This window comes from Myxine glutinosa, chromosome 6, assembly GCF_964187855.1.
Source record: "Myxine glutinosa chromosome 6, kmMyxGlut1.1, whole genome shotgun sequence".
NCBI classification, from domain to species: domain Eukaryota; kingdom Metazoa; phylum Chordata; class Myxini; order Myxiniformes; family Myxinidae; genus Myxine; species Myxine glutinosa.
The window spans coordinates 151,083,184-151,109,975 of NC_136266.1; the positions used below are offsets into that span (position 1 = coordinate 151,083,184).

The window sequence follows — 26,792 nt, forward strand, 5'->3', positions numbered from 1 at the left end:
ATGAATACCATGTCGTTGTTTATAAGTTTGGCATATCCGGCAAATATTCATGACTTCCTGTCATCGTACGGACCACCGAAAGATTTTAAAGCAAATCGAGGTGATAATTTAGCCAATTCAATGTTCGTGCAAATGTAACAACATATAATTATTGTCTTAGGCAGCTCCGCTCATCTTGGATAAGAATATGAAGGCATAACGAAAATGTGATGTTCAGTTACATATTTCGTAACTTTGTGTCTGTTGTTGAAAGGTTGATTGTCCAAGAAAACTGCGCAGTCTTGTGCTTGAATTTTTTTTTTTACTGTGACCTTTGATGACATTTGACTGAACCGTGAGGTGAAGGATCAAGAGAAGGTTGTAACACCGAATGGTATGCTTTGTCCACACGAATGTTACATTCCACTCTGCGATAACACAGAAGAAAGGAATTCTGAACAGCTGCACTGGAAAAAATAAATTGAAGGGATTAGATTTTAGTGGAATACGCAGACAACTTGGCCTCATCGTCTGAGAACATGTCTGCTGATAATGTGACCCGAAGTTTGAATCCGATTTACCGCAATGATTTGTAGAATTCTTATCAAAGTGTGTCACTAGGTAAATCGAAAAGGTGGACAAGGTACGAGCAAGGCCATTCATGACACTGAAGGTTTTAGCAGAGTTGCTTAGGTCCAATTTTCATTAAGATCGTGCACTTTGTGACAAAAGCACCAACCTTGGCACAAACCTTCTTGGGGATGTGTAGAACAATTTCAGAAGTGGTGCCAAAAAATCAGACCAGCTTAATAACGTCATAGGCCACGCCCCCTTTTTAAACAAATTTTGCCATATCGTCCATTTTTTTCTTTAATTAATCACGAGTGCATTTTGTGATTGCCGCGAAAACGCGTTTCGTTGCTAAATTAAACGCAAATCGAGCGAATATGTCAGTACCAAGAGTGGATCATGGGTACGTATACTCTAACAAATCTGAGATAGATTTCAATGATTGTGAAGATAGTTTTGACAATGCTGACTTGGTATTTTGGTGATTCGGGTGATATTACACGTAGTAAATAATAACGTTGAGCGTAATCTGTTAAAGTGAGAGATTTCCTGCCTGGTTCGCAAGACGAATGCTTGGCCTAAAAGCTAGCCCAAAAAAAACCGTAGTATGTTTACCAATGTAGAAAAAATTTAATGTATAAATTTAAAAGCTCTTAAATACAAAACCTTTAAAATATGTTTTAAATGTTTAAACAAAAGCATGTTTAAAATTTGATACCAAACGTAGTATGTTTAGATTGACATACCCTTCCGCGTGACCATAAGTGACCTTTAGTGACCTATAGATACCCTCTGAAGAAAAAAGAATACATTTTAAGTATGTTTATGGCAATGTACATGCCATGAGCTTTAATTTGATGCCAAATTTGACGTTTATATGAAATTATTATGACATAGTTACGTAATATATAAAAAGGGGGGTGGCGTATGTGACGTCATTAACATGTTCGGATTTTTGGGCACCCCTTCTCAGATTGTTAGTTGGACCCCAAGGAAGGTTTTTGCCAAGTTTCATGCTTTTGTCAGAAAGTGCACAATAATTTTGCTTGCCACCCTGCTATTTCCAATCACGTGCGCAGCCTTACCGAAAATGTCTTGTCACTTGTAGTGCTTGGAGCATCGGTCACCCACACCGATGAGCGTGATAGCCGAGCCGGGGAGAGAGAGACGGGGCGAGCTTGTGCGGCCCTCCGGCTTGGGGATACTGGTGGAGATATTCGGCATGGCGATGATGATGGAGACAACTTGATAGGGGAATGGCTGCCAGGAGATGAAATTGGTGATTGCGACTTGTGAACTCTGATTCTTTCTGGTGATGGAGAGAATGTGCGCACAGGTGAGCGGGACGTGTAACGACGACGCTTCGACGACAAATCTCGACCAAAGGTATTGCCACTGTAGTAATCAAACCATCGGCACTCATCCCGGCCTCTGTGGTGTGCCTCAGACGTAATCGTCTCATCGGTTTTCCAGCCATGTCGGCTGTGCCCCGGTGGAGGTTTACTGCTTACTTTGTCATCAGAGCCAGAAACACAGAGAGTGACCGCTGCGTATGCCTCCCCAAGAGAGTTCCATGCTCGACAGGTGTACGTGCCACTATCGCTGGAACGTAGCTCGCAAATAGTCAGCCGAAAAGTGTCCTCATCGTCTGAGATACGGAAGCGACCACTCGACTGAAGCCGATCTTGATCCTTCTCCCAGGAGACCAAGGGTGCAGGGCTTCCAGCAATGCGGCAGCTCAAAGTAGCATCCTTACCAAGAGCGATGGTGTAAGCCTTGGGTCGTGACAAGAAGCGAGGAGCACCGAATGAGTGAGTATCGCTCATTGTTCTTTGTTCTACGGGTGTGGGACAGCACAAGAATTAGGGTATACGGTGATGGATTATTTTAAAAATGTTATTACTATTGATGACCATTTTTCTGGTTCCTGAACATTACAATTTGTCATGAAAAACACATTCATGGAAAGGAAATTAGATTGCATCACAACACAGTCAACAATTTCTCAACATAATGTAACACAAGAATAATAGTCAACAGTGTCAGAGGAAATACAGAAGTATGACTTTTCTGTGGATACCCAGGAGCATCAGGAGGGGGGAGAGGGAGAAGATTAAAAAAATTAAACTTGACAGTGAAACCCCTCATCAGCTCATCCCCATTTCTTCATTGTTACATTTAAACCCAGAAGCCGATTTGGCTTTCTTGCCGGAAACAAAACAACATTTACCTCTGTTAATGGTACAGTATCAAACTTAACATAAATGGTTATTAACCAGAAATGTGCATTACAAAGAAATGGGTTTGTATCCTCTTTGTCCAAAAAAATTATTAACCATCTTCTCACGTATTTTTTTGCCAACCTCATTCAAATATTCAACAGTCCTTATTAATTAATTAATTAATTAATTAATTAAATTAGTTAATTAATTATTGATTAATTGATTAAACTCATTAATAGCGTTCAACAGTCAAGGAAGGGCATCCGGCCATAAAAACATTGCCTCAAACAGGTAACCATGATTGTCATGGGGCCCGCAAGGCTAACCCCTGCCGTAGCAGGGAAAAATGGCCTGAAAACGATCATTCATTCATTCATTCAGTCAAGGGTGCGAATTGACTCGATCGGTCCAAATGTCCCGCTATCTCCTTTATTTTCGATCATACTGCGAAATGAAAGTAACCATTTGTTTAAAAAAAATAATTGTTTTTCATTAAAGAAAGTTCCTTAAAAAGTTATAAAAGAGTGAAAGGGTGTGGGTGGGGGTGTCGAGGTTGTTTGCATCAGGGCCCGTGCTGGCTCTCAATGCGCCTGTGCATACCTGCACCCAGTGGCGTACCTAAAGTATTGCAGGTATGACATTAGGGTGGTCCAAAAATTTGATGATTGGATTTTCATATCTCCACAAGCCTGCCCCTATTCCTATTGAAGAAAGTAGTTTGTGCTGAAAATTTGAGCTTGATTGGACAATATTTAGAGGTTGCTCAAAATGTTGACAAATTTTAATGAATAATAAGATACAGAATTTTTAGCATCATACATCAATTCATAGATAATTATCTATTTTCAATTACTCAAATTATTTATTATTGTTGGCTTGCACTTGTCTTGAATGGTACGACCAAGAGATTGTGCAAAAGCACTGGCCACAAACATAGCACGCCGATCTGAGAGATTTACTCTGTCCAGAGTTGCCACTATTGCTGGAGTGATCACCTTGATGGGAGCCTTTTTCACCTGTTTGGCAGAAGATGGACTTTGGAGTTTGAATTCATTGTCCCCTGAATCGGAGCTTTCAATCTCAGACTCATCATCATCATCAACCACAGCCGATGTTGATGAAACAGATTGCATTGCTGTTTGAGTCTCAGCAGCATGTTTCTTCTTTCTTTTATCTTCATTCTCAAGCCTGATGCGCTTTCTGTTCTCCTTGACTGCCAGAGTGTTGTCCACAGATCCCGTACGTGAACTTGAGGGATCCTCACGCTGCACGATAAGGAACGCTTTGTCTTCTTCATTCGTCATTTTCTCAAGCGCATCATTTGGTGAGCTATCGAAGAGGGATTGAAGATCATCTTTGAACATCTGCTCCTTCACTCTATAGTTTTTGAATGTCTTGGTTCTATTTTTCTTTACCAGTTTGTAGGCATCATACAATTTCAAAAGTTGGAGCTCACAGGAATCTTCTCTCTGCACTGGAATTCGTGCTTTCTCCCAGTATGCACACACAGCTTGTACACTAGGTTTGGCACTTTCACGAACTGTATGGTGTTCTTGGATGTGATGGTACACCATTTTCTGCAATGTGTGTCCTTTGGTTGGTAGTCCCCCACATATTATTTCCTTTTCAGACTTGCAAAGCAACCAAACTGTGGAAGAGCTGCGAGTTTCTGCCATCTGAAAAAACAGGATAAATTTAAAAATGTTATTTTTGGAGCAACCTCTAAATAAGTTCCAATTGACCTCATATTTGGTTCAAATGATCTTTATAAACATAGGAACAAGGGCAGCCTTGTGGAGCATGGATTTTTAATAGTATTGAATAATACATATATCTGTGGACCACCCTAGTATGACATGTGCCCTGGGCACCACTTGAAGGGGGGCGCCACTGAGCAGCTTCTATTAAAGTCAGACAAGCCATCCTCGGATAGTGAAAAAAGAATTTTCATTCGGCAGGATGTATCATTCGCATTGACCGTATTCAAAAGAGGCTGCAGGATCCTAGCATGAACTTCCACGATGCTGCCCTGGATTTGAAAGCCCTCCAAGATCATTTTGATGATGAAAGAGAAGTGTTGGTCAGTGAGTCACTCGAAGAAGGACTCGGTCTCTGTCAAGAATGGAATATTGAAGTTGAAAGACGTCAGAGACGAAAGAAACGAATGGCTGATGAGAACTCGAGAGACGCTGGGTTAACAGCCAAGGAGGAAATGGAAAGAGTCATGAAGGGAACATTCGACCGTCCTCACAGAGAAATGGATGAAAGGTTCGCTCGTTTGCACGACACTGACGCCAAGTTGGGGTTCCTTCTCGATGTCGAGGGACTGCGTTACGGCTCCGACAGTAACGACCTAAAGAAGAAGTGCGAAAATGTGGGTGAATTGTACAGCTCTGATGTTGATGGACAGCAGCTACATGAAGAAATTTTGGATTGCAGAATGTTGCTATCAAGTCGGGCCAACATGAAAATATCAAGACCTGAAGAGCTTCTCCAATATTGTTCAGTATGGAGATGAGAGTGTCTTCCCCAATCTTCGCATTGCTATTCAGATAATGCTAACCATCGCAGTTTCCATCGCCAGCTGTGAGAGATCATTCAGCAAGTTAAAACCAATACTTTTGTATTTGAGAGCCTCCATGGGTCAAGGCAGACTCTGTGATCTTGCTCTGCTGAGTGTAGAAAGAGAAGAAACTGAAAAAAAACTGACTTTGAGCACATCATAGACCAATTTGCATCAGTGAAAGCAAGGAAGGTGCAGTTGTAATGTTCATGTAGTGCCATACTTTGTCAATTAAAATATTAACGAGCTTGACTTGTATTTTTGAGCTGATTTTACGGTAAAGTTATCTGAAAGATGGGTGTCAGATGTTTGGACAGGTGCGCAATTTCAGTGCTTGCCATAGGCGTTATTTTCCGTAGATACGCCACTGCCTGCACCTCCACCTGTACAGACTTTGGGGATTGGGAAATTGAGCATGATTGTGCTGTCACGACACAAACAATAACTTAATCCATCAATGTGGTTAATTCACCAAATGAATTGCATTCCTTCCATTTGTTGAATCGTTTTTAACATCAACATGTCATTATACATATCATGCATATAATGCCTAAATCCTCAAAGGTCCTTGATGAACATAAATGTTTGTTTGTGTTTTTATAGTTTTTTTTGTACACAAGATCGAGGCTCGTATAAGAGCCAGCACATTAAACAAACACACACACACACACACACACACACACACACACACACACACACACACACACACACACACACACACACACACACACACACACACACACACACACACACACACACACACACACAAAAAAAACAATAAAGGGAGGGGGAGACAAGATGGGGACAGAGAGGACAGCACACAAGCACAACAGTAACAGAACAGAACAGAGACATCGGGAGATCTGTGGAAGGGAGAGGGCTGGGGGAAAAGGGGGGAGGGGAAAGGGTACACGATATAAAACAAATTGACACGACTAGGAATTTCAGGAATGAAGTCAGAGATTGAAAGAGGTGGATTTTGGGTGTATTAACGGGGGTAGAAAGATCAAGGTTTTGGATGGGGTAGAAAAGATCAAGGTTTTGGATGGGGGAAGATAAGAGATGGTGGTGAACAGCTGTTTTAAAGACCTGGAGGGAGGAGTGGGATTGAAGAGAGTGGGGGAGTTTGTTCCAGAGGCGGGAGAAAAGTGGAATAAAAGAGTGAAGGTGAGCAGAGAGTCTTGATTTTGGCAGTTTCACAAGAAGAGGGTTGCTGGCAGATCTCGTGCGTCCTGCAGGAATATTAGGGGGACAGCGCACAGACATGGCTTGTGGGGCTAGGCCAGAGAAGAGTTGGCAGAAGACAGAAAGACCACCAACCTGCCTGCGGTGAGCAAATTCAAGGCCATCTGAGTCGGCTTCATCGCGGGAGATTCCAATGATTCTGAAAGCTTTGGTTTCTACAGCGTGAAGCTGAGCTAGATGTGAGGCAGGAGCACCAGCCCAAAGCGGAGAGCAGTATTCCATCAAGCTGCGGATGAAAGCTTTGTATGTGGTGAGGATCTCAGAGGTGCCAAGGAAGGACTTCGCACGACGGAGGATGCCCAGTCGGCAACTGGCTTTGGAGGCCAGCTTGGAAATATGGTTTTCCCAGGAAAGATCATGGCAGATAGTGAGGCCCAAAAGCTTGAGTGACAGAACTTCTTCAAGCGGGTTGTTGAGAAAGTAGATGGGAGGATTTTCCAGACGGCTTTTCAGAGAGACATAGTGAGAGTGTGAGATTTGTCAGGATTGAAAGACATGTTCCACTTGTTTGACCAGTTTGTGATTTTGTCCAGGTCTGCAGAGAGTGAGGAGGCTGCTGCCTGCCGACCTGAGGGTTGAGCTATGGAGCGGCAGAGCGTGATCATCAGCAAAGCGATAGAGAGGATTTTCCAGAGAGTCAGAAAGATCATTGATGAATACCAAAAAAAGCACAGGGCCCAGAACACTACCTTGGGGAACTCCAGCCTGAACAGAAAGGGGGGATGAGAGAATTCCATTCAGGGCCACATGTTGACTGTGACCGGAGAGGAAGTCCACAAGCCTTGCGTGGAGATTTCCATGGATACCAAAGGAGGAGAGTTTGGTGAGCAGAGCGGGGTGCCAGACCGTATCGAAGGCACGTGATATGTCGAGGGAGACAGCTCTGATTTCCTGTTTGGCATTGAGGACCTGCATCCATTGTTGAGACAGCAGAAGCAGCATGTCCAGAGTAGAGTGACCTGGTCTGAAACCAAATTGATGATCAGAGATGAAGCCATTGGAGAAGAGGAAGGATTTGATATCTAATTATTGAACAGTGATTAAAGTTAACTGCATATATTTCATCTATCTGAACCATGAACGCAGTTTTGGGTTTGCAATGTGCAGGAGCAAGCACCAAGAATGTCTCCAATATCACCTGCATCTCCCGTTTCCCTCCTGCCCTCGCAGTTTTAACAAGGCAAATTATGAGCAACTGAAAATATTTAAATACACCGAAAAATACAAATGTGCAAGTTCAACATGATAATCTCAACCTTGTGGATCATATAATATATGGTCCACCATTTCAATAAGTTTATTTAGTTCTGATTATTCAGAGAATTAAACATTTTGAACATTCAACGTCAATTTTGCTTTCATGTATTCGCTCACAAACGCCGAAGAAAAATTTAATGGGAAAAGGAGCAAGGTATAATGGGGCTTGGTGTGATTGTGAGAATACCCTTCATGAGTTGCATTCGATAATAATCCCACCTAGAGCTGAGATTTAGTTTCATGTTCTTGAAAAAGATGTGTAACAGATTTGTTTCTTCTCACACTCAGCTTGCAAGTGCAATTTCAGGGGAAGGAAAACTGAAGGTGAACGTAATGTGATGCATGTTTTCCATTAACATTTGAAATTTGACTTCAGAAAAGCAATTTTAAAAAATGTAAAACACAACGTTTTGATTGAAAATTGTGCATCATAAGACAGGTTTATTTAATAGGAAAATATAGAGGAGGGGTTTGAAGTTGAAAGATTTTGGGTGAGTTAATTCACAATTACTTGATCTAGTGACAACCAACATGTTACGTTGATTATTAATATCTTCTACTAAATATGAATGTGTATGCATGTGCAGTTGTTGATGTCTAACCATTTAAAAGCACATTCAGGATGGACTACAAGGGGATAAAAACATCAAAATGGTGTCAAGGGAATGCGGTTTTAGACACACACATGTGGGGATGGTTGACAGCAGCCTTCCCAACAAATAATGTCACACTGTATCTTGAGATAATCATTTTATATCATGCTTATGCTGATATATGCACCAAGGGAAATAATAATTGCTGTACTATACAAAGATACACCAGGGAAGCCATTCCCACAACAATACACACACATATATTTATATATATATATATATATATATATATATATATATATATATATGTATATATATATATATATATATATATATATATATATATATATTGTTACAGACGCGGTGGTGGATGTTGGTTTACCGAGCGGTTTGGTATGACCGCGCCTGCACGTTTACCCGATTATACTCGAACGTTGACTAAGTCGCGCTATGCTAAATCAATGATGGAAAAGACACAACGGCTGGATTAAAATGACACGACACCAAGGGTTCAGTTCTCAAGACCTCCGGAGGAGGTTATATTAGGGCGGAAGGTCAGATTACAACTACAAGAGGGACAGCATAGAAAGGCAGGCACTTAAACACACTCTTATATTAACCCCGACAGACGACAGATAAACGGGACAAAAACTGACTCACACGGGGATTGATGGCAAGGAAAGCGGGTAGTCGATGGCTCAAGGTGCACTCTTGGCTCAAGGACAGAATCGACCCGGTCCGGTCCAGAGATGCAGGGAGGTCACAGCGCTCGGAGGTCACGACTGGTTCTTTCCTCTTCAAGCTCGGGGCGCATCTTCCGTCACGTCCGGCAAGTGGCTGCGTATATCCGGCGGGGAGTGACACGCCCTCGGCTAGTTAGCTCCGCCCCAGATGGAATCGGTCCGCCCTTCTTATTGGGTGCGGGGGGGTTACTGGCTCCGCCCCTGACGAGGAGCTGACAGCCAGCCCCTTCGTGGTAACCCCGTGGAGCGCATGGGCAATGGCGGCTAACCACGCCGGTGTGAGGACGCACACTCCCCGCACGCCGCGCCGTGCCCCTCTGTTGTTGTAGTTGTTGTTGTAGTTGTTGTTTCATGGGGAAGATGGGAGGAGGTGTGGGGAGGTCCTAAACTCACTACTGGTGCCATACAATCACATTCTGGTGCAACGAAGAGTCAGAATTAATGGAAACGAGTCCTTAACTGACATAGACTAAGAATAACTAGCAAGATGTCCGAAAGTTGTCTACGTGAGATGCGGTGGACCTGGGCACGACATTTAATGGGGGAAAAAGGGGAAGGTCGGTTCTACAGAGTGTTATTTACAGGCAATGGGACTAGGGAATGGGGGATTGGGGATAGTTGGGGAGTATTGGGGAAATAGGGGAGTATTTACAAGCGGATATTGAGGCCAAATCCCATATCCGCAACAATATATATATATATATATAGCATAGCATATATATATTGTTGCGGATATGGGACTTGGCCTCAATATCCGCTTGTAAATATTCCCCTATTTCCCCAATACTCCCCAACTATCCCCAATTCCCCATTCCCTAGTCCCATTGTCTGTAAACAACACTCTGTAGAACCGACCTTCCTCTTTTTCCCCCATTAAATGTCGTGCCCAGGTTCACCGCATCTCACGTAGACAACTATAGGACATCTTGCTAGTTATTCTTAGTCTATGTCAGTTAAGGACTCGTTTCCATTAATTCTGACTCTTCGTTGCACCAGAATGTGATTGTATGGCACCAGTAGTAAGTTTAGGACCTCCCAATACCTCCCCGCATCTCTTCCTCATGAAACAACAACACCAACAACAACAACAGCGGCGCGGGGAGTGCGCGTCCTCACTCCGGCTTGGTTAGCCGCCATTGACCATGTGCTCCGACGTGGTTACCACTCAGGGGCTCACTCTCAGCTCCTCGTCAAGGGCGGAGCCCGGTAACCCCCCGCACCCAATAAGAAGCGGCGGACCGATTCTATCTGGGGCGGAGCTAACGAGCCGAGGGCGTGTCACTCCCCGCTGGATATGCGCAGGAAGACGGAGGTGACGTCAGATGAGCCCCAGCTACGAAGAAGAACGGACGCCACCTCCAGCGCGACGATACCTACCCGCATCTTTGGACCGGACCGGGTCGATTCTGCCCCTGAGCCAAGGTGCACCTTGAGCCATCGACTACCTGCCCCTCCTTGCCATCAATCCCTGTGTGAGTCAGTCTTGTCCCGTTTGTCTGTGGTCTGTCGGGAATAAGATAAGACCGTGTATAAGTGCCCACCTTTCTGTGCTGTACCTCTTGTGCCGTGTAATCTAAACGTTCTGCATATCCCATATTATATCCTCCTCCGGAGGTCTTGAGAACTGTACCCCTGGTGTCGTGTCATTTAACCCAGCCGTTGTGTCCTTTCCTTCATTGATTTAGCATAGCGCAATTCGGCCAACGTTCGAGTGTAATCGGGTAACTTGTGCGAATACGGCGGCCATTCCGCTCGGCCCAGCATAACATCTTACTAAGTCGTGTCCGTAACAATTGGTTGTCAGGAGTTGGATTCGGACCTGGGACTAAATTTGTTAGGCCCAAATTTTGGAACACCAATTGTACTATTAGGGTACCAATTGGTGTCGGGAAGTGGGATCGGTCCCGGAGCGCGTTTCACGTGCTCGAAATTATAACGGCGAAATTTGATTGTGTTTTACAAAAAAAAAAAAAAAAACCCGAATTTTGAAAGTCGCGCTATGGCAAATCAAGACGGCTGGGTTCCGGTAGAGGAGAGTGAGGCAGGGTCGATCCAGGACCAAAATGAGGGACATGAGGAGAGCGAAGCAGTGAGGGTGGCAGGTTCGCAAAATAGCGTCGTCGCGCACGAGGTTACGGGCGCGCAAAATGGCGCCTCGCACATGGCCACGGCGACCACGCCCGCGACCGTAGTAGCACCGCTGGTAGATTTGGACCTTTTTTTCATACAAATGAAGGCCCTTATGGCCTAGAATAGCGAGAAAATGAGGGAGGAAATGAGGGCTGATAGTGAGCGATTGGAGGGCCAAATGGGGGTAATGGGGAACCGGATGGATGCTCAGGGTGAGCGATTGGAGGGCCAAATGGGGTCCAATAGCGAGAAATTGAGGGATGACATGGGGGCCCAGATCGGGGGGTTAGGGAGTAGAATAGAGGGATTAGACAATAGATTAGGGGAAATACAGGAGGGGTTAATGGGGGTAGAAAACAGAATGGCCATTCAGGAGAATCAAATGGAAGGGATGAAAAAGGGGTTAGAGGGGTTAGAAAACAGTATGGAAGGCAAATTGAGGGACATGAGGAACCAAGCGGAAAGGGAAGTTAAACAAATGGGGCAGCAGATAGAGGGGGTCAGAATGGGGGTAGAAACCAAACTGGATGCTCACAGGGAGGAAATGGAGCAGATGAGGGTGGCATCTGGGCAGGAGATGCAAGTGATGGGAGAAGAGATCAGAAGAGGTGTGAGTGAGGAGGTTGGAGGAGTGCGCGAGGAGGTGAGGCACTGTAAGGAGCACATGGAGAAGGAGGTGAGAAAGGGGACTGTAAAGTTACAAGGGGGCATAGAGGACCTGACGCAGGAGGTGGAACAGCTGACGGAGGGACAAAAAGGACTAACGGAGCAGGTTCAAAGGAACACTGCGGTATTAGGAGGGTTAAAAGCGACACAGGAAGAACTAAAAGATGACTTGATAGCGACAAAGAGGCAATGTCAGATGGTACGTGAGGGACTGACAACGAGGTTGGACGAGGTGACAGAGGTAACGGAGACGAAGGACCGGCAGGTGAGGACGCACATGGAAACGGTCAAGGTAGCCTTGGAGGACGAGCTTGAGGAGACGTACCGGGAAATAAAAGAGGTGAAGCAGAAATTAGAAGAAGTGGAAGAAGGGGTGAGCGAAATTAAGAAGTGACGGAGAGGGGATAAGAAAGAGATAAAAGAGGAGATAAAAGAATTGGTCCAAAGTCTGTGTTTGGATCGTGATGATGTGCTCATTAACCGGATGAGGGATTCGCAGGTGATGGAGGAGAAGCGAAGAGGAAGAGGACCCAGTGTAAGTGGTGACCAATATGGTCGTGCGTATGATGCGCCAGGTGATTTAAGAAGCTTGGGGGTCGAGATGGACCCGGGTGTTCGGGAGAGGCCGTTGGTGAAGTGTGCGACAGGTCTGGTGTGCGAAAAAGGAGGTGTGCGAGAAAGTCCGACTCTAGGGTGTGTGAGGAAAAAGTGCGTGCCAAGGAGTGAAGGTGCTGGCGAGAGTGAGTCGGTCGTAGTGCGTGTGCGAGGGAGCACATGGAAGCGCGGTGTGGTAAGTGTTACAGAGGGTGTGACGGGAGAGTGTGCGCAAGAGTGTGCGCGAGAAAGGTGTGTAACGGACAGGTGCATGGGAAAAGAGTGCGCTGTCGGGAGTAAGGGTGAGTGCGTTGTCAAGAGTGGAGGTGAGAGTAGTAAGAGTGACACGGAGCGTGAGTTGGTTGTGACAGGTGAGAAAGGATGTACACCTGGAATGGAAGGATGCACACCTGGAATGGTAGAGCGTGAGTGGGAATGCACGCTGGAATTGGTAGTGAGGCACGTGGTTGGGTGTGCGAGTGAGAGCACACCTGTGATTGTCACAAAGGAGGTGACCGAGAAAGGGGCGCGAAGAGGTGTGTTGGTGAGGTGTGCGAGTGACGAATGTGTGCCAAGGTGTTCGGTGGTCAGGTGTGTGACCAAGTCGGTGAGCGGAATGAGTGTACCGAGGTGTGTAAGAAAAGGTACGACGAGGGGCATGGAAACGGCTGGATGTATGAGCACGAAAGGGGTAGCGTATGCTTGTAAGCATCCAGGTGAGGCATCGACGGTAACCGGGTTAGAGGTTAGGTCGACTTTTAGCCGAAGCGGGCCCTCGGTGCGTGCCGGGCTTCGCGTGCCACGAGAACCAGCGGGGATCTGAGCCACGGCAGGTTCGAAAGGACCGCCGTGCGCGATCCATGCTGGGCCTCGCGTGGAACGGCCACGTCCGGGCTCCACCAGGCGGAGCGGGCAGCCCGATAGGAAGGGTCGTCATGGCGACCACTTTTGGTTGAGGCATTCCGGCAGGTCGAGATCGGGCCATGGGATGGCTCCGTGCCGAGATGGTGCGTGGGATCTCGGCCCGGGTAAACCTCCTTCCCTGCACCGAATGCCGGACGCATCCAGCCGCTGGCACAGAACAACCCGCATTCATGGCTTGGCTGTACGAAGCCGAGCTTTAGAAGTGAATTGGCGCACCGAGAGGCATTAGTGAGTAGACTGTGTGAAGAGGATAGTGTTTTGGCCCCAAAATTAGAGAAAAACAAAATTTGATAATTGGCAAAGGATTGGCAGTAATGATTGGCAGATGATGGGTAGTGATTGGCAAATTTTTGATTTGTTGAAATTTGATGTGCAAAATTGGTAGTGGGAGATGCCCGATGTGGTGGGATGGCAACTCTGTCATCCCTCACAAATGGGGGCAAATGCGCTATAGCTTATGGGGTGTATGGCAGTGAAAACTAGCCCGGGTGGGTTAGGTTATATTGTGTGTAGGGCCCTAAAAGATTGACATTAGGTAACGTTAAGTTTAGGTAGTGACTGATACCTGTAGTGGGGACGCAGGTAGATTAGGGTGGATGATAATGACGAGGGAGCGCAATAGTTTAAAGGGACGACTGGGAAGCGCAAGTTTCAGAGGGGAGTAGTTAGATGAGATGATGCTGTGTGAGAACTGGACAGGTGTGTGGAGCAGTGTGGAGCAGTGTATGAGTAGTGAGTGTTGTGGATCAGCGCGAATGCGCTTGGGGAGAGAAGGGTGCAGGTGGCACCAGGTGTGAGAGCACAGGTGTGCAAGTACAGGTGTGTGGAATATATGGAGCAGAGAATGAGTGGTGTGGAGAGAGTTGGAGTAAGTGGTACGGAGTGGTGTGCATGGTGCGAAGGTGTGGATGGGGGAAGGGTGGACCCCTTTCACGAGTACCCGGGGCGGGTAGTGTAAGTGTTAGGTAGAGGGTATAGGTAAATTGTGGTTGGATATTGGCATTTGTGGTGTGGTTGCAGAATGGTATTGTGGATGGGTGCATTAGTGTTGTGGAAATGGCTGGGCATGTAGCCTGTTAGTGTGTGTAGTTGGTTGGGCACTCCACCACTGTGAGGATGTCGGCCAGGTGAGGCCGCCGGTGGGCTCTGGGAGCCGTTAGTGTCAGTGGGGCCCGAGGATCCGGAGGACGGACCCGGGTAGCCCAGTGCCAGAGAGGGCACCGAGTGGGGAGAGCGCCAGAGGGCCTTCCCCAGGTAGTTAGGTTAGGGTAAGGAGCAGGTAAGCTCGGAGGCAACTGCAGTGGTGGAGGTGTGCAGGTGAGTAGACCTGCTGGGAGAGCTACACGTCGCAGCCCAGAAATTGTGCGAGGCACCGGGAGATGAATCAGGGGAGTGAGACCCCAAATTGAGAAGCACCACAGTTTGGTCAATGGGAATTGGTTTTTAGAACCCATAGTGTAAGTTGGCCAATGGATTGGCAGGGAAAGACCCCGGGTAATGTAAAGTTGTTAAAGTCATTTAGGAAATAGTTAGGATTGATGAACCTGTCGCACCATACGCAGCCACTTACCTGTGGTGATGATGATGACTCCACACCTGTGTTTTCTTTGTTCTGTGTGCAGGAAATGAGAATTGCTGTGTGGATTGGTGAGACGCATCACGGCGTGGATGAGACATTGGGGTGATTCCATCTCTCCCTCCTTAGGAGGGACTGATGATGAATTGGTGATGGCAAATTTTGCTGTTGAGTTGGAGATGGCAAATTGTGATGAGAGTTGGAAATGGCAAATTTGATTGGTTAGGAGGGAGAGAAGACGAATTTGGTTTATGGGAGGAACGGGGAAGACAGTAGGGACGTTTGTTGATTTGTAAAGTAGATGTTTATGGGTAGTGTTGTGTTTTGTGGATACAGTAAGGGGTAAGGGAGGGGCAATGTAGGTTACCTGGTGGGGGGGGGGGGGGCATACGGTAGGAACGTACCTGTCTCACCTGGTTCCCATGTGCCCCCAGTGTGCATCATCTTGTATTGCGTGCACTTTTGCGCCCTTACCACCTTACTCACTTGTCTTCTTCTTTTGTCTCCCACCTCCGAGGATCTGGCTTTGGGGCAGAGAGAGAGGAGAGAGAGGTGCTGGCTCCGCAGTTGTGGGCCTGTACTTTCGCTGCTTGCTGCCTGGATCGATACACCATATGGACCGCAATTTTTGTGGCCGCCCACCATGGACCGCAGTTCTCTTGCGGGCAAGCACCACCCGTTGATGGACCTATGGGTCAACGTGGCACCTATGCCATACAGGTGAACCACTTTTAATTGGCCCCCTGACGGCCACAATTCAGAAATGGACGCGGTTGGCGCCTTTCTTTATTTTTTAAAGAAGCAAGAAGGCCAAGTGCACCACATGAAGGCAAGACCAGCGGCAGAACATCGGCCGGCTGCGACACCACCGGTGACGTTGAGCACTTTATTGGTGCACCGGATGGTGCTGACTGTACATGATGGGGTGGTGCTTTTGGTGCTTGGAAGGGGTGCTCTGCACATTATTAAAGGCCGTAGGGCCACAGAGCACTCGTGGGTTGGTGTATCGATGCTGGCATGCGTGCTCTCTCTATGCATAACATCTGCATGTGTTCCTCCAAAAACAGGTCCTGGATCGTAGTGTAAATATCAGTGTAGTCTTGTGTAAATAATGCTCCCTACCGGCTGTATGTTTAGTTTGAGGATTCTTTCCGCGATTCGGTTATCCTGTGGGTGTGTTTCTGTGAGGAGAAGGGTGCAACGTCGCAGGGGGACATATTTACTCATTTGTGAACATCTGTAAAACTGTCGCACTCAGGGTTGAGTTAATAGTAGAGGGAACTACATCTGAGTGCCACACTAAAGTAGGTAAAAATTTATCGGGTCGGGACGCCCCGAGGTAGAGAAGGGTGCAATGTTGCGGATATGGGATTTGGCCTCCATCCATATCCGCTTGTAAATATTCCCCTATTTCCCCAATACTCCCCAACTATCCCCAATCCCCCATTCCCTAGTCCCATTGTCTGTAAACAACACTCCGTAGAACCGACCTTCCCCTTTTTCCCCCATTAAATGTCGTGCCCAGGTTCACCGCATCTCACGTAGACAACTATAGGACATCTTGCTAGTTATTCTTAGTCTATGTCAGTTAAGGACTCGTTTCCATTAATTCTGACTCTTCGTTGCACCAGAATGTGATTGTATGGCACCAGTAGTAAGTTTAGGACCTCCCAATACCTCCCCGCATCTCTTCCTCATGAAACAACAACACCAACAACAACAACAGCGGCGCGGGGAGTGCGCGTCCTCACTCCGGCTTGGTTAGCCGCCATTGACCATGTGCTCCGACGGGGTTACCACTCAGGGGCTCACTGTCAGCTCCTCGTCAAGGGCGGAGCCCGGTAACCCCCCGCACCCAATAAGAAGCGGCGGACCGATTCCATCTGGGGCGGAGCTAACGAGCCGAGGGCGTGTCACTCCCCGCTGGATATGCGCAGGAAGACGGAGGTGACGTCAGATGAGCCCCAGCTACGAAGAAGAACGGACGCCACCTCCAGCGCGACGATACCTACCCGCATCTTTGGACCGGACTGGGTCGATTCTGCCCCTGAGCCAAGGTGCACCTTGAGCCATCGACTACCTGCCCCTCCTTGCCATCAATCCCTGTGTGAGTCAGTCTTGTCCCGTTTGTCTGTGGTCTGTCGGGAATAAGATAAGACCGTGTACAAGTGCCCACCTTTCTGTGCTGTACCTCTTGTGCCGTGTAATCTAAACGTTCTGCATATCCCATATTATATCCTCCTCCGGAGGTCTTGAGAACTGTACCCCTGGTGTCGTGTCATTTAACCCAGCCGTTGTGTCCTTTCCTTCATTGATTTAGCATAGCGCGATTCGGCCAACGTTCGAGTGTAATCGGGTAACTTGTGCGAACACGGCGGCCATTCCGCTCGGCCCAGCATAACATCTTACTAAGTCGTGTCCGTAACAATATATACAGACGGCATTTAATATGGAATATTTTTTTGTGGGGGTGAACTTACTTTTCGAGATGACTTAGAACCAAAAGTTCATTGGAATTATGTTGAAATTATTCTCAATTTTGTTAATGCGACCTTTAAAAGAAACAAAAACCACATTTGACATTTCGAAGCAAAGAAATTGATCCTTGAAAGTGATGTAAACTGATATCGAACTCAATTCATGGGCAGTACTGTGTTAAACTTCTGTGCGTTTTCCAGAAGTATTTCTTTATTTTGCACATTAGCCAAAAAATGTTTCAACAAAAACAAAAGCTAAATTATGACTGGGATTACGGACAGTAAAATTACAGTTCAGTACTTCGTGTAACCCCCACGAGCATTCAGGAGAGCACATACACGTCGAGGCATGCTGTTCACGAGATTTGCCAAGGTTTGGACAGGAATCGCTTGCCATGCAGTGACAATAGCCTGCTGCAATTCATGCACAGAGGTAGGCTGCTGGTCCAAGTTGTCGATTTGACGCGTTAATTCTGCCCACAAGTTCTCTATCGGATTCATATCCGGGGACATGGCAGCACTCCATATGCTCTACACCATGGTCAGCAAGAAAGTGTTGGATCATGCGAGCACGATGAGGCCATGCATTGTCATCTTGGAAGCCAAAGTTTCCTCGAAAGGCTGCACGAGCAAATGGAAGCAATGTTTCTTCCAGAATGACCCTGTACTTGAACTGGTTCAGGTTTCCATTCAGAACAACCAGGTCAGTTTTTCCCCCTGCATGAAAAGCAGCCCAAACGGTCACCCCACCACATCCAGCTTGGACTCTGGGCACTATACAATCTTCGTTGTGGGCTTCATGCACTTGTCTGCGCACTCGGACGTGGCCATCTTGACGATAGACCAGAAATCTAGACTCGTCACTGAAGGTCACTTGATTCCAGTGTCCTGGCTGCCATTGACGGTGCTCTCTGGTCCACTGCAATCGGCGCTGGCTGTGTTGTCTGGTCAGGCGTGGCTTTCTCAGGGGACGCCTGGCATGATAGCCTGCTTGAACCAGTCGTTGGTTGACTAGCCTTCTGGATACAGGCACAACATTTGTCAGTTGCTGCCACTCAGCCCTAAGCCGATTATCTGACTTGGTACGGCCATTGCAGACTAACCGGTGCAGCTGGCGATCATCTCCCCTTGTGGTTCTGCGTGGACGTCCTGGCCTCGGTATTGGAGTAGGGACACCCCTCTGAGCATTTCGTTTCAGGATCTTTGACACCTGACCTTGAGTGATGCCATACTGCCGAGCAATAGCACGCTGTTTCATGCCAGAATTTCGTAAAGCCACTGCTCCATGACAAACAGCATTGTCAAGTTGACGGACCAGGCAATAACTTTTCCAGACGTGCAGCAGTTGTTTTCCACTAATACAGAACGCAACAACCCTTATATACCCGATTGTGAAGCAAATCGTCAAATGTACCTGTCCTTACATTTTGTCACGCCACCTGTGATATAATCCTGTTATTGACTTATTGCTGCGAAACACAATCGGTGACATGGTTCTTTCAACAAAGACATCACCGAAGGGTAAAAGAAACTCACCAGATTGATATACTGAGTTCAGAAAGTAAACCCAAGTCAAGAAAAAAAAAAAAATTCCATATTAAATGCCAAGTCTGTGTTTATATATATATATATATATATATATATATATATATATATATATATATATATATATATATATATATATATATATATATATATATATATATATATATATATACAGACTTGGCATTTAATATGGAATATTTTTTTTCCTTGACTTTTTTTCTTGAAAGGACAGACAACACTGTGGCTTGCTACCTGGCTGTTTCTCCCTGCCGGCTTACGTGTCCCCTTTTCAAAGGCACTGCGTTGCTGTACCTCCTCCTCACCCACCTTACGCACACAACCCATCCGGCTCTGACAAGGCCCCCAATGCTGTCTCTCCAACGTCACCAGCCTATTCCTGGTCGCCACCCAATCTTTCCTGGGAGTCACTGGTATCACCAGTACAAACATAAGTTCAAAACACACCCATATATATATATATATATATACACACGTTATAGAGGAACGGGCTTGTTTTAGCTGAGAAAAATGACTGTACCTGAGTTGCTGTGTTGTCATGATTTACACCAATCAAAATACAAACAATTATTTTGCACAAATTTATTTGTAGTGTTTGTGATATAACATTTTTATAAGCAATTTAGGTTGAAGATTTCGGTTGAAAATATATATAAAATTCAAAAAAGAACCCTCAGCACATACATACAGGAGGGGTAGGTGCAGACTGGAAGTTTTGGACGATTACACCTCACCCCCACCTGATTTAAAACACCTCACCACCAAGTCCTTTAAAACACCTCACCCCCACCTAATTTAAAACACCTCACCACCAAGTAATAAAAAACACCTCACCACCAAGTAATTTAAAACACCTCACCACCAAGTACTTTAAAACACCTCACCCCCACCTAATTTAAAACACCTCACCACCAAGTAATTGAAAACAATTCACCACCACATAATTTAAAACACCTCACCATGAAGTAATTTCAAACACCTCACCATGAAGTAATTTCAAACACCTCACCATGAATTAATTTCAAACACCTCACCATGAAGTAATTTCAAACACCTCACCATGAAGTAATTTCAAACACCTCACCATGAAGTAATTTCAAACACCTCACCATGAAGTAATTTCAAACACCTCACCATGAAGTAATTTCAAACACCTCACCATGAAGTAATTTCAAACATCTCACCCCCACCAATTTAAAACACCTCACCATAAAGTAATTTCAAACACCTCACCATGAAGTAATTTCAAACATCTCACCCCCACCAATTTAAAACACCTCACCATAAAGTAATTTCAAACACCTCACCATGAAGTAATTTCAAACATCTCACCCCCACCAATTTAAAACACCTCACCATAAAGTAATTTAAAACACCTCACCATAAAGTAATTTCAAACACCTCTCCATAAAGTAATTTAAAACACCTCACCCCCACCAATTTAAAACACCTCACCATAAAGTAATTTAAAACACCTCACCCCCACCAATTTAAAACACCTCACCATAAAGTAATTTCAAACACCTCACCCCCACCAATTTAAAACACCTCACCATAAAGTAATTTAAAACATCTCACCCCCACCAATTGAAAACACCTCACCATAAAGTAATTTAAAACACCTCACCATAAAGTAATTTAAAACACCTCACCATGAAGTAATTTCAAACACCTCACCATAAAGTAATTTCAAACACCTCACCATGAAGTAATTTCAAACACCTCACCATGAAGTAATTTCAAACACCTCACCATTAAGTAATTTCAAACACCTCACCATAAAGTAATTTCAAACACCTCACCATAAAGTAATTTAAAACACCTCACCATAAAGTAATTTCAAACACCTCACCCCCACCAATTTAAAACACCTCACCATAAAGTAATTTCAAACACCTCACCATAAAGTAATTTCAAACACCTCACCATAAAGTAATTTAAAACACCTCACCATAAAGTAATTTAAAACACCTCACCATAAAGTAATTTAAAACACCTCACCATAAAGTAATTTCAAACACCTCACCATAAAGTAATTTCAAACACCTCACCCCCACCAATTTCAAACACCTCACCATAAAGTAATTTAAAACACCTCACCATGAAGTAATTTCAAACACCTCACCCCCACCAATTTCAAACACCTCACCATAAAGTAATTTAAAACACCTCACCATAAAGTAATTTAAAACACCTCACCATAAAGTAATTTCAAACACCTCACCATAAAGTAATTTAAAACACCTCACCATAAAGTAATTTCAAACACCTCACCCCCACCAATTTCAAACACCTCACCATAAAGTAATTGAAAACACCTCACCATAAAGTAATTGAAAACACCTCACCATAAAGTAATTTCAAACACCTCACTCCCACCAATTTAAAACACCTCACCATAAAGTAATTGAAAACACCTCACCATAAAGTAATTTAAAACACCTCACCATAAAGTAATTTAAAACACCTCACCATAAAGTAATTTAAAACACCTCACCATAAAGTAATTTCAAACACCTCACCCCCACCAATTTCAAACACCTCACCATAAAGTAATTGAAAACACCTCACCATAAAGTAATTGAAAACACCTCACCATAAAGTAATTTCAAACACCTCACCCCCACCAATTTAAAACACCTCACCATAAAGTAACTTAAAACACCTCACCACCACATAATTAAAAACACCTCACCACCAAGTAATTAAAAACAGTTCACCCCCACCTTATTTAAAACACCTCACCACCAAGTAATTCAAAACACCTCACCACCAAGTAATTAAAAACACCTCACCCCCACCTTATTTAAAACACCTCACCACCAAGTAATTCAAAACACCTCACCACCAAGTAATTTAAAACACGTCACCACCACATAATTAAAAACACCTCACCACCAAGTAATTAAAAACACCTCACCCCCACCTCACTTAAAACACCTCACCATAAAGTAATTTAATACACCTCACCCCCATCTAATTTAAAACACCTCACCACCAAGTAATATAAAACACCTCACCACCAAGTAATTTAAAACACCTCACCACCAAGTAATTAAAAACACCTCACCCCCACCTTATTTAAAACACCTCACCACCAAGTAATATAAAACACCTCACCACCACCTTATTTAAAACACCTCACCACCAAGTAATTTAAAACACCTCACCACCACATAATTAAAAACACCTCACCACCAAGTAATTAAAAACACCTCACCCCCACCTTATTTAAAACACCTCACCACCAAGTAATTAAAAACACCTCACCCCCACCTTATTTAAAACACCTCACCACCAAGTAATTCAAAACACCTCACCACCAAGTAATAAAAAACACCTCACCACCAAGTAATTTAAAACACCTCACCACCAAGTAATTTAAAACACCTCACCCCCACGTAATTTATAACACCTCACCATAAAGTAATTGAATACACCTCACCCCCACCTCATTTAAAACACCTCACCATAAAGTAATTTAATACACCTCACCCCCACCTCATTTAAAACACCTCACCACCAAGTAATAAAAAACACCTCACCCACACCTAATTTAAAACACCTCACCATTAAGTAATTTAAAACACCTCACCCCCACCTCACTTAAAACACCTCACCATAAAGTAATTTAATACACCTCACCCCCATCTAATTTAAAACACCTCACCACCAAGTAATATAAAACACCTCACCACCAAGTATTTTAAAACACCTCGCCACCAAATAATTTAAAACACCTCACCCCCACGTAATTTAAAACACCTCATCACCAACTAATTTAAAACACCTCACCCCCACGTAATTTAAAACACCTCATCACCAACTAATTTAAAACACCTCACCCCCACGTAATTTAAAACACCTCACCCCCATGTAATTTAAAACACCTCACCATAAAGTAATTTCAAACACCTCACCCCCACCAATTTAAAACACCTCGCCATCACGTAATTCAAAACACACACCCACGTGATTTAAAACCACCACGTTATTAAAAACACTTCACAACCACGGAAACACAAGTTTGAGGGAGTCGTTAAGTGACAACACAGACACTGCCCAGATGTGTAGATATATAGATAAATGACTGTACCTGAGTTGCTGTTTTGTCATGGTTCACACCAATCATAATTCACACAATCATAATGCACAAATGCATTTGTAATATACGTGATATTACATTTTATAAACAATTGAAGTTGAAAACTTAAGTTGGAAAGTCATCCATTACCAAGTCATCCATTACCAAGTCATCCATTATCAAGTCATCCATTAACAAAGTCATCCATTACCAAGTCATCCATTACCAAGTCATCCATTACCAAGTCATCCATTGCTAAGTCTCCATTACCAAGTCATCCATTAATAAGTCTCCATTACGAAGTCATCCATTACCAAGTCATCCATTACCAAGTCATCCATTACCAAGTCATCCATTACCAAGTCATCCATTACCAAGTCATCCATTACCAAGTCATCCATTAATAGGTCTCCATTACCAAGTCACCCATTACCAAGTCATCCATTACCAAGTCATCCATTACCAAGTCAGCCATTACCAAGTCACCCATTACCAAGTCACGCATTATCAAGTCACCCATTATCAAGTCATCCATTACCAAGTCATCCATTACCAAGTCATCCATTACCAAGTCATCCATTACCAAGTCATCCATTACCAAGTCATCCATTACCAAGTCATCCATTACCAAGTCATCCATTACCAAGTCATCCATTACCAAGTCATCCATTACCAAGTCATCCATTACCAAGTCATCCATTACCAAGTCATCCATTACCAAGTCATCCATTACCAAGTCATCCATTACCAAGTCATCCATTACCAAGTCATCCATTACCAAGTCATCCATTACCAAGTCATCCATTATCAAGTCACCCATTACCAAGTCATCCATTACCAAGTCATCCATTATCAAGTCATCCATTACCAAGTCACCCATTACCAAGTCATCCATTACCAAGTCATCCATTACCAAGTCATCCATTATCAAGTCACCCATTACCAAGTCATCCATTACCAAGTCACCCATTACCAAGTCATCCATTACCAAGTCATCCATTACCAAGTCACCCATTACCAAGTCACCCATTACCAAGTCATCCATTGACAAGTCATCCATTACCAAGTCATCCATTACCAAGTCATCCATTACCAAGTCATCCATTACCAAGTCACCCATTACCAAGTCACCCATTACCAAGTCATCCATTACCAAGTCACCCATTACCAAGTCACCCATTACCAAGTCATCCATTACCAAGTCACCCATTACCAAGTCATCCATTACCAAGTCACCCATTACCAAGTCATCCATTACCAAGTCACCCATTACCAAGTCATCCATTACCAAGTCATCCATTACCAAGTCACCCATTACCAAGTCATCCATTACCAAGTCATCCATTACCAAGTCACCCATTACCAAGTCATCCATTACCAAGTCACCCATTACCAAGTCACCCATTACCAAGTCATCCATTACCAAGTCACCCATTACCAAGTCATCCATTACCAAGTCACCCATTACCAAGTCATCCATTACCAAGTCATCCATTACCAAGTCACCCATTACCAAGTCATCCATTACCAAGTCATCCATTGACAAGTCATCCATTACCAAGTCATCCATTACCAAGTCATCCATTACCAAGTCATCCATTACCAAGTCACCCATTACCAAGTCACCATTACCAAGTCACCCATTACCAAGTCACCCATTACCAAGTCACCCATTACCAAGTCATCCATTACCAAGTCATCCATTACCAAGTCATCCATTACCAAGTCATCCATTACCAAGTCATCCATTACCAAGTCATCCATTACCAAGTCATCCATTACCAAGTCATACATTACCAAGTCACCCATTACCAAGTCATCCATTACCAAGTCATCCATTACCAAGTCATCCATTACCAAGTCATCCATTGCTAAGTCTCCATTACCAAGTCATCCATTACCAAATCATCCATTACCAAATCATCCATTACCAAGTCACCCATTACCAAGTCATCCATTACCAAGTCACCATTACCAAGTCACCCATTACCAAGTCATCCTTTCAACTGTTCAAGTTGGTTGTTTTGAGAGTCGTTCATTCTACTCTTCCAAAGTGAAAGTTAACAAATAGGTTACTCTGTTATTTCAAATGTGGTACCTGGATTTTGTTACTATAACACTTCAGAAAAAGAGTAATTTATCTTAAGTGTGGACAATGACATATTGCATTGATCACCGTTTGTCATCTAATCTCCAGGTTACCAGAAGGTAACGTTTGGTAAGTATTAAAAAGCAAAACGAGGCCCTCCTTGGACCCAAAGATTCCTCTTCATTTTTAGGTTTTGATTTCTAAAAACAAGTTGTGATGTTCTCAAGCCGTTTTAGAGGACAAACTTCTGCTCTTTCATCCCTGGATTCCGCCTCTTCTTTCAGCACATTACTTGGTGTTCTGGAATTCCTTCCCCCCACCCATTCTTCCCCAAGCATTCCCCTGAACATTCTGTCCCTCCACCATGCTGTTGGTGTGCTTCCCCACCTGTCCACTGTGTTCTAACTGTTCCATTATATAGTATAAAGCTCTTCCACGAGCCTCGACCTTGTGTACAGAAAAAAAAGGGGAAGCATTTTCAGATCTTCTATCTCATTGAATATCTGCACCGATGGTGTTTAAATGATTTTTAAGGAAGTGTCAAGTTGAGCTTCTGGACTTCTGAAGTTTGTTGCGATATCCCTGGTTTTGTTGTGATCACCATTTGTAAATTAATTTCCAGGTTACCAGAAGGTAATGTTCGTTAGATATCAAAAAGCAGAACGGCCCTCCTTGGACCCAAAGATTCCTCTTCGTTTTTAGTTTTTGATTTCTAAAAACAGTTTCAAGGCATCTTTGACTTTGTGCTGAGCAAGACCATCATATGACTACATTGTCGGAAAACTTTACATTCGGATAATTTTTATACAAGTCGAGCTTTTTGTATTCTAAAAATGTTGCAGAAACATTTGGCACACTTTAAAATTAAAATATTGGCAGTAACTGGCAGCAGGATGGCCAATGTGATACTTTGATTGCATCTTGAAGAAGCAAACTTACAATAACCTATCGTCATGACAATGTCAGGTTCACTATGTTTTTTCGTTCAAAATTTTGGTAGATTAGCAAAACTATACATTTTTGGAATATTCAGCGCATGAGGAATCCAAAAATTAATGTTTACATTTGCGTAGACACCTTTGCAAAAATGACACTCAGGACAGTGATGAAGATCTGTAAAAGCATATTCCTGAACGGTATAGACCTCGTAGATCCTGTGTATAGGACTTATAGTTCAATCTGATACTACCTATAACTTCCTGTAACAACCTATAACTTCAAAGGACTTGCAATATCATGTATTATGTAATACAGTTGTATCACAAATATAAAGACAATGGTTTTCAATTACCTTTGTTTGTTGCTTTTCTATAATCCTGAGCACGATTTTGAGGCCTTTATTGGATTCCTTGACCCAGAAAACATAGGATTAGCATATTTAATTAAGTCTCTAGTTTGACTCGAAGCCGAGATCGCGCAAAATATGTATTTTATGGCGGCCATTTTCAAAATCCAAAATGGCGGCCATGCAGGTGTCTGTGCAAATGCCAACATTGATTTTCAGATTCTCCATGCTC

At 44.1% G+C, this 26,792-nt stretch overlaps 1 protein-coding gene across 1 annotated transcript in view; it reads right to left on the bottom strand.

The window, feature by feature from the left end:
- LOC144892746 (obscurin-like) overlaps positions 1-26,792 on the bottom strand; it is a 79,421-nt gene that overhangs the window by 44,711 nt on the left and 7,918 nt on the right. Inside the window, exon 2 of the mRNA XM_078781086.1 lies at positions 1,635-2,386. Within this exon, the coding sequence (XP_078637212.1) occupies positions 1,635-2,375 (741 nt within the window). The 5' untranslated portion in view covers positions 2,376-2,386. The remainder of the gene's footprint in view (positions 1-1,634; positions 2,387-26,792) is intronic.